Below are 8,601 nucleotides of genomic sequence, written 5' to 3' on the forward strand. Positions count from 1 at the left end.
TTAAGTTAACAGTGGAACTATGTAATATTTATATATTTTACTTTATAATATGTGTATATGGTTTTTAATCATGCCCTTAACATACAATATGTTGTCACCGATAAGATTCAGAAAAATCTCATCTACTAAAACAAATATTTCCTAAACTATGCAAACTTTTATATCTTTAGGCAACAGGAGCTTCGCAGCAGACATAGAAAACATCATCTAATGGGGCATGGTCACCTGTCCCTTCGTCTTTCCTCGCATACAGTAGCTCCTTTCCTCTGAACACAAGCATCCCTCCCTGAAGAAAATAAAAAGGATCAAAATTTTAGGGGATACAAAATGCATAATATTGCTTTCATCCTTTTTACTATCAGATTAATGAATCAACCTGTTGCAAAACACCACTTCTATCATCTGGAGTGGCTTCGATTGTATAGTTCTTGACAGCTTTCTGCAGAGCATCAAATCTCGAAAACACCTTTGTCTGTGATATCAAATTTATGGTTAAAAAGTATAATCAGCAGTTCTGCATGCATAATTACAAATGCTTCTTCCAAAAAAAAATATATACTTCAAAGATGTTAGAGGCTAAGCTTACACTGGCCGGATTGAAGAAAGTTCGGCCAAAACCATAGTAAAGGTTCAAAACATTATATGCCTGAAAGAATGTCAAACTGGTTAATATTCAACTAAAAGATAAGTTATGTGGGTGAATGTTCAACTAGCTATCCCAGCATATTACCTTGCGATCAGGATCAGCATAAAGACAATCCATTGGAAATGGTAACTGAAGATAAAAACATCAAGACAAAAATATCAGTTCTGATGTCATTCATATCAATATCATACAAATAGTTCATTTACATGAAGTCTTCAAAATTCAAACTGAGATCGAAACTCTATGCCTGGTTAAGATAAAAATGACCATTCCACTGCTATACTCGAGTCCATTAGCAGCACAAATGCTAAATCTTCAATTAAATGGATTTAGACTTGAATCACCGGCCACTCAACTAAAATATACTTGAGTTTTGAGACTATTAACTAAAAAAAATCTTATTAGAATGATATTATATACGTGAAAGGACGACTATAGATACAGGGGTTTTAGATAGGGTAACTACTATCGTGTCCATAGTTGATAAGTAATACAATCACAGGCATATAAGTTCATTATCTCCATTTTACTTTCTTTTAAATGTACCCTTTTCTACAAAATGGTGAAACAACAATATTAGTTTAAATTAACCATGAAAAACCAATAAACCGAAAAAACATTAACTCAAAAGTTCAACTTCCAACTCAACTATGAAATATTGAAAGATCTTTCAAATTTTAATTATAAAATATAACAAATATAAATTTATGAGAGTGTAGGTAAAATGGGAGGTTGCCTACTATAATGTCCAAACCCAGACCTTCAAAATGTTTAACTAGACCTAAGCCAGGGTCGTTTGATAGACAAAACCTCATTCATTGGAAGTAAATTTTATAAGTATCAATTGGGTTTAGGTTGGGTTGTCGTCCCTAAACAAAACCTTCACTAAAAATTAGCATTCGTTGACTCCAAAGTTTACCAGAATAAACCTTTCCAGATCTAATGTCACACCTAAAATAACAAGGGACATTCTTTACAACAGCTAATATAACCAATAATGATAGTCAAAAAATAACTCCAACAAATAAGACCCTAAAATAATGACTTATTTTTATGTTACTTTCTGAAAGCATGCACCTTGCTAGGAAAAACACTAAAATGACAAAGGAGGACACAGAAATTACTCTATTAGCAAGCATGCGGGCTTTAGTAGGAGTACCAATACCCACTGCAATTAGCTTGACACCAGCTGAATCAAACCTTGCTTTGGACTCTTTCAAGGCTGAAGCCAATTCCCAGCTTATGACAAGATTCCACAAGGCATAAATTAGAAGAATTATCACTTAAACATGCCTTGATTGATGACTAAACGTGAGATTACCAGCATGGGCATCCAAAGTGCCTCAACAGTGCCACAACAGCTACTCCCTGCAAGAATTAAGGCTGATCTAATACAACATACAAATCAATCTAAAAGTAGCATAAAAAAGTTTATATCACAGAAGAGAATTCATATTTTAAAATGGAGAACAAAGCATTATAGACATGATAAATTGTAAAAGATATCTAATTCTCACAATATTCTCATTGACATTAGTATAATTTTTTTAATGAAATCAAAGTAAGAAAATTATAAAAAAGCAACCAAAACCAGATGAAAGCTTTTACATATAAATAGAAGGTATACTGACCTGGTTCTGGTCCCAGAGATCACTGAACATTACTGGCTCGCCGGAGGCTGTAAAAATGCTAACGTCACTGAGAGTTTCCGCGATTTGGGGACTATACTGGGAATTGGAAACCCTTGGAGAAATGATAGAGTGTCTGAGGGTAACTCTGAGACCCTTTGAGCCAATGAATTTGGGAGAATTATTAAAGGGAGTGGCTGCCGGAAAAGCGTGAGAATTTGGGGGTGGAATTGATGGACGGAAAGCAGGTGGCAGAGTTTGCATAGTTGTCATCGTTTGGTTGGCCAAGTTGTGGAATTCAATAGGAACTCTAATTCCCACGGTGGTGCAAACCGTGGATGAAGATGGATGATGTCAACGCCCCAGAGCCACAGAAATTTCCGTGGCTTATAACCTAACATCATTTTTGTTAAGATTAATTATGTTTTAGGATTGAAATTTAATGTAAACTAGTTTAATAATTCTAAACTAATATTAATTTAAAATTATCAAATTATAAAGAATTATAGATTTTTCTATTTTTTAAATAAAATATTATTCATTTTATTAACGTAATTAATTTCGTTAATTTAAGCTCCATTACAGAAAAAAAAACACAGTAAACAATATTTTAAGTGACATTATATGTGAAGAGGATTTTTTATATATTTTATGCTTCTGTTTTATGAACAATTATATTTCAAAATTAAAAAATATAACAATATATGAATGTATAAAGAAATATAAAATTAATTTTTATTTTTTATTCTTAATTATATTATAAAATATAGAATAAATAAAAGTTATTCAAAGTACTAAAAGTAATTGTAGTGTAATTATTTATTACTTTTTATGTAATTAGTCTTATTGATATATTTTTTATTTAAAGTATACACTCTTTTTTACTAGTAATTAAATTTTTTAGAATAAATTAAATTATATTCAATTAATTGAAAATAAAATTATGAAACCAGTAAGCTAATTGTATAATTAGCAATGTAAGAGATTTTGATAAAATAATTAAGTTAATTATATTATTATTATTATTATTATTAACTTTGGATTTAGATATAACTATTTCATAAAAATAATTATTTGAAAAAATTTGTTTGAAATTTTTATACAAAGAAATAAAAAAAGTGAGAATGTAAGTTCTAACACCTTATAATAATGAACAAAGGCTTGGGCATCACCTAACACAAAAAATTCAGAAAGCTTATGGTGATACCAAATTATTTTCATAGCAACAACATTTCACACTCAAAACATCTTATTGTCTAATCCTCCCCAAAAAAAAAAACTTTTGCAAGCATCGTATTGTCATAATCACATCAGTTAGGCTGTAAAGAAACTTTTTGAATGGGTATATTTAGGAAAAATTGAAATATAAGAGAAAATTATATATTTTTTTTATTTGATGAGTGAAAATTAAGAAAGATGACGATAAACTTTGAACAAATCCCGTAAAGAATTATTCTCCTCTCTATGCATGAAAAGGGAAGGAAAGTGGTGTTTAACATTTTAGATTTGAATATTAAAAAAAAGAAAATGTCTTTAAGATTTAAAAATATATTTATATTGAGAAAAATCAAAATTATATTTGTATCCATTTTATGATTAATATAAAAATACTTTTATAATATTATTTATTGTTTTCATTGTCTTTTCTACCATTCAGATAAGAAAAAGTTAAATTCTTTTTTATTCACTCTAGCAATATATCGATTCTATTATATTTCTCTACTATTTATCTTTTTCTTCTTTATTTCTTCCTCTTTATTTACTCATAATATCCTGTCCCAATGATATTATGAGTACAATCTTTGATAATAGCACTAGAAAGGGTTATCTATAACTCTATAACATTAATAAAAGAGAATGATGTTGGTGTACATAAATTCTTATTGTTTTATCCTTTAAATAGTATTTTTTTAAATTAAAATAATTATTTATATAAAAAATTAATAAAAAAATATTTAAAATTTTTTATTATTCATATTTATTTTAATTTATATTTTTTTCATTATTTATTTATTTACTTAATAAAATAAAAAATTAAATCTTTTATATTTATATTTTAAAATAACTAAATATTTTTAAAAAAATAACGTCTATATAATTTTTATATTATATGAAATTATATATAATTTTAAATTATATTATTTTTAATTAATTATTCATAAAAATAATAAAATATTAGAATGCAAACAACATTAAGAGAGCACGTGTGTTTTCGTAGTTTATTATAAAACTAACGCTGAATGTAAATGAAAAATGTCGCCAACATATTAATTCTTTCAAATACCTTTTTATTATTGATTAAAACTTCTTAAAAAGTTTGCAAAAATCAAAATTAAAATCTTTATGTTGTAAAGTAACTGTTAACTAAAAAAATTTATGTTGGGAAGAAGTTATATTAACTGAGAAAATAATTAAATCATTATAATGCATAACTTAATGGTATATTCCATAAATTAAATCAGTCACTCATATTATTTTTTGATCAGAAATTAAACACTAACATTCCATAAATTAAACACTCTCATTCCACAAATTAAATACTCATATTATAAATAATAGCATTTGATAAAATTTGTGTAAAGAGTTAAAATTATTTGGCATTGCAAGTGTAGTAAAATTTAGTTAAAGCATTCATTTAAGCAATCATTCATTGTAGAGTTTTTAGTCTTCATCCGAAGGACTAGCATAATTAAAGGTTTTAGTATAGTAAGTTAAATTTCCCCCTTTTTTTAAGCTTTGCTTTTATATTTCACACGTTTAGTGTAGTGTCCCAACTTCATCATCCAATAAAAACAGATGACCCAGTTTTTTCTTTTAATGTTTCCAAATTTAACAGCAAAACTTCCCAACAATACCATAAAAAGAGTATAGCAGGTTCTTTGACCACCTTATCCATCTTTTCATCTTTTCTATGAACTTCCTTTCTTACACTTGACTCTAAAATATTGTCTGTCATTCAATCATTTATCACTTTCATTAGGTAGCAGGTTATTTTCATCCCCCCACCAATAAAGATTCCTAACTCCTACTTTTAATTTGGACCATGCTTAGAAAATACAGTTTACAATATATATATATATATATATATATAGAGAGAGAGAGAGAGAGAGAGAGAGAGAGACCAATTTTATAATAGTCCCTTTAAAATTTCTGCTAATGATAAATTGTTAATAGCTAATATAATATAGTACTTTTTGTACTCATAATGCAATGTTAATGAACTTCTAACTTGAATATCAGTAATTGCATGGCTAAAACTGAAACTAACATAAATCCAACTTACCTCTAGCATGTAATTGTTTATTGTTAATCCTTGCATGAGTTAGTATTACGTACTACTTCGTTTTTCAAATGGAGGAAAAAGCTGCACAAACACAATGTATTATATATGTATAATATTATTGCTGAAGACAGCTAAATTCAAAGAAAATGATCTAAGAGAGGAAGAGATTGATAACGTTTCCTTTATCTTCAAAATGAATAGGATGATACCTTTGACCTTTCAAACGACACCTAAGGACAACAAGATGCATACACTTCAAATACCAGTCATTGAATCCATCACATTCCACCTACCCATAATAAATCAACAATTGAATTGTCGTTGCAACTTGCAAGTGGTAACAAACAAAATTTGACATAAACATATCTCTTTAACTCCTGATTTGTCACCATTATGGAAAATTAAAACCCTAAGACCAAAATTAATTTGACGCAATTTTTTTTTCTTGGCCTCCATGATCTGCTTCCTTTAATTATTTTAAAAGCAATAATTCGCTTTCTCTTCACGCTCTATCTACTTGCCCTTTAGATATCATTAACCGTTATATAGAATAGAAACCACACAAGTTAAAGCTTTAAAGCCCCATTCTCTAACACCTTCTCCATCATTTGAACCATTTTTCATATTGGTGATGGTAATATGAGCCATAGGAAGTCTCATTCACATGGAAGCATACCCTTTTCGTGGGAAGACAAACCTGGTGTTTGTAAGACCCCCAACAGTGATTTCCCTCTAGATATAGGGATGAATCAAACACTAGCTTCCCCCTTACCACCATTAGCTTCTAACCATTTGAGGAGCAACTCAAGGAGAATGCTGGAAATTCAGGACAAGAAGATTCCTCTTCCTCCTTGCCAACTACAACCTCCTCGCAGAAGCACTTCTGAGAAGGAGAAGGGGTTTAGATGGCAGGAAGACCCTTTTCTTGTAGCGTACAAGGAGTGTACCAAAAGTGAGAAGAATTGCAAGGTGCCAAGGAAGAACAAAAAGGGTGTTGGATCTAACTTTAGGTTAAGCAAATCTATTTTCTCATGTAGAGGTGCCAATGATGTAAAGGATGATATTTATGTGAAGCTGGCTCCGTTCCCTTCTCTTCCTGCTGGTAGAGATCGTTCCTTAACATTAGAAGATCAACACAAACGAGGCTTCAACTATGAAACATGGCTATAATATATACTCTCTTCTTATCTCAAAATTTCTCTTTTCTGCTTCCCAAATAGTTGTAACTCACACTTGATTGTATAGTTATCAGTTTTTACCAAGTACGAAAGATGTCTGATTTGATCCACAATATGTTTCCCTGAAGAGAATATTTTTCCACTCCTTTAATCTTAAGGGTGTCTTCATCTTCTTCTTTTTTTTATTTTAAAATAGTGCTTCATATCTGAAAAGAGGAGAAAAAAGAGTTTGTAATCTAAATTAATCCAAACAAAAACCATAAAAAAGTTAGGAATGAATTATTTTATTTCTTCAAGATCATTGCACAGAATATTAGAGGTAGTGAAGAGTTTTTTTGTTAAGCGCCTGGACGAATAATAATTTATTTAGCTGTGTGAAAAAAAATTATTTTATTTTTCATCTGTGTGACTCAAACACGATAAATCAAATTTTATATTATTCGCACCAGCACCAAATAATTTGTTGATATTTTTTTCACCATTTAAACAGTATAATGTTAACCTGAAATGTAACCAATAATAATAATAATAATAAAGAGTTAAGTTGTGGTATATTATTTTCCAAAATATTAGATAGACATATATTTAAAGAAGTGACACTGAAAAATATAAACTCAAGATTATGGAAAATATGTGTTAAAGTATGGATATAATGAATTATTTTAGTGCGTTTTTTTTATGGGTGAGTTGGAGTTCGCAAACTAAAGATGTTGTCAATTCCTTCCTGCATATAATCATTTTGAACATGCATATAATCATAATCATTTTGAACATGCACATATAATCATAATCATTTTGAACCTGCATATAGTGAATTTTTAAAATTTTATAATTGTCATTTATTCCAAAATTGGAAATTCTTTTGGAAAATATATATGTAATAAATTTTTCGGATTCTAAAAATAAAATTTTAAAATAGAATTGAAAAACCAAAATCTCATTTCTAAAAAAACTTGTAATAATACTTTGAAAAAAGGATTTCTTAAAGCTCAATCCAAAAAAGTGTTTAAGAAATTTAAATTCATAAATATATCCTGAAATACTAAATTCAAAGAAATATTTTACTTTTTTATACGTGACGTGTTTACAAACTAAAGATGGCATTTTGATAATTAGAGTGTAGCTTCAAAATCATTGGTTGTTAATTAATTTTTTTTATCCTTTTATTAATTGGATTCTAACTTTTTTCATTTAGTCAAATTAGACAATGGGTCATTTAGTCAAATTAGACAATGGGTTATTTTGAAGAATTATATTGCATATAGCCTAGGCTTTATTTATCTAAAGTTAATTTAAAGTTTAAAATAATTGAAAGATAAAAAAAATGTATTAATTTCAATCTTTTATTTCTAATCTCATTTTAATTTAAAAATATATTATAAAAACTTTAATTTTTTTCACTTGATTTTTCAAAATTAACGGTCTCGCAGGAAATATACGTTAAAAATAAAAAATATTATACTAAACCCATTTAAAATTTAAAATATAAAAATATTAAAGTTTTAGAAAATCTTAAATCTAAACCTAAACCTAAATTTAAATAATAAAATTTATAAAAATATTTAAAATATTATAATTATAGTTGTCTATATTATTTCATAAATTAGTAACATTCTTTAATTATACATAATTATAAATAAAATAATCAATAATTCATTTTTATAAAAAAAATAAGATCTTTTCACAAATAAAAATATTTTTAAATGAATTAAAACATGGTCTTAGTTTTGATCAATCTCTCTGAGCAACATGATGGAGTAATTTCTTTTTTGAAACTTTTTGATAATTATGTTATTCTCAAGGATAAAATACTTTTTCTTTTATAATTAATGTCGAACGGAACTGAGAGAAAGCAAGGCTAACTCA

At 27.9% G+C, this 8,601-nt stretch overlaps 1 protein-coding gene across 1 annotated transcript; it reads right to left on the reverse strand.

Annotated features, from left to right (window-relative positions):
- LOC137808202 (thioredoxin-like protein AAED1, chloroplastic) lies at window positions 1-2,671 on the reverse strand. The gene is made up of 7 exons (XM_068609188.1): window positions 2,278-2,671; window positions 1,968-2,014; window positions 1,771-1,885; window positions 731-775; window positions 587-646; window positions 377-472; window positions 1-286 (listed from the first exon to the last, which is right to left on the reverse strand). Exons 1-7 carry the CDS (start codon window positions 2,545-2,547, stop codon window positions 167-169), a joined length of 753 nt encoding a protein of 250 aa, XP_068465289.1. The 5' UTR covers window positions 2,548-2,671; the 3' UTR covers window positions 1-166.
- Between the last annotated feature and the right edge of the window lie 5,930 nt (window positions 2,672-8,601).

The sequence above is a fragment of the Phaseolus vulgaris genome, chromosome 3 (genome assembly GCF_051622355.1).
Source record: "Phaseolus vulgaris cultivar YP4 chromosome 3, ASM5162235v1, whole genome shotgun sequence".
NCBI lineage: Eukaryota > Viridiplantae > Streptophyta > Magnoliopsida > Fabales > Fabaceae > Phaseolus > Phaseolus vulgaris.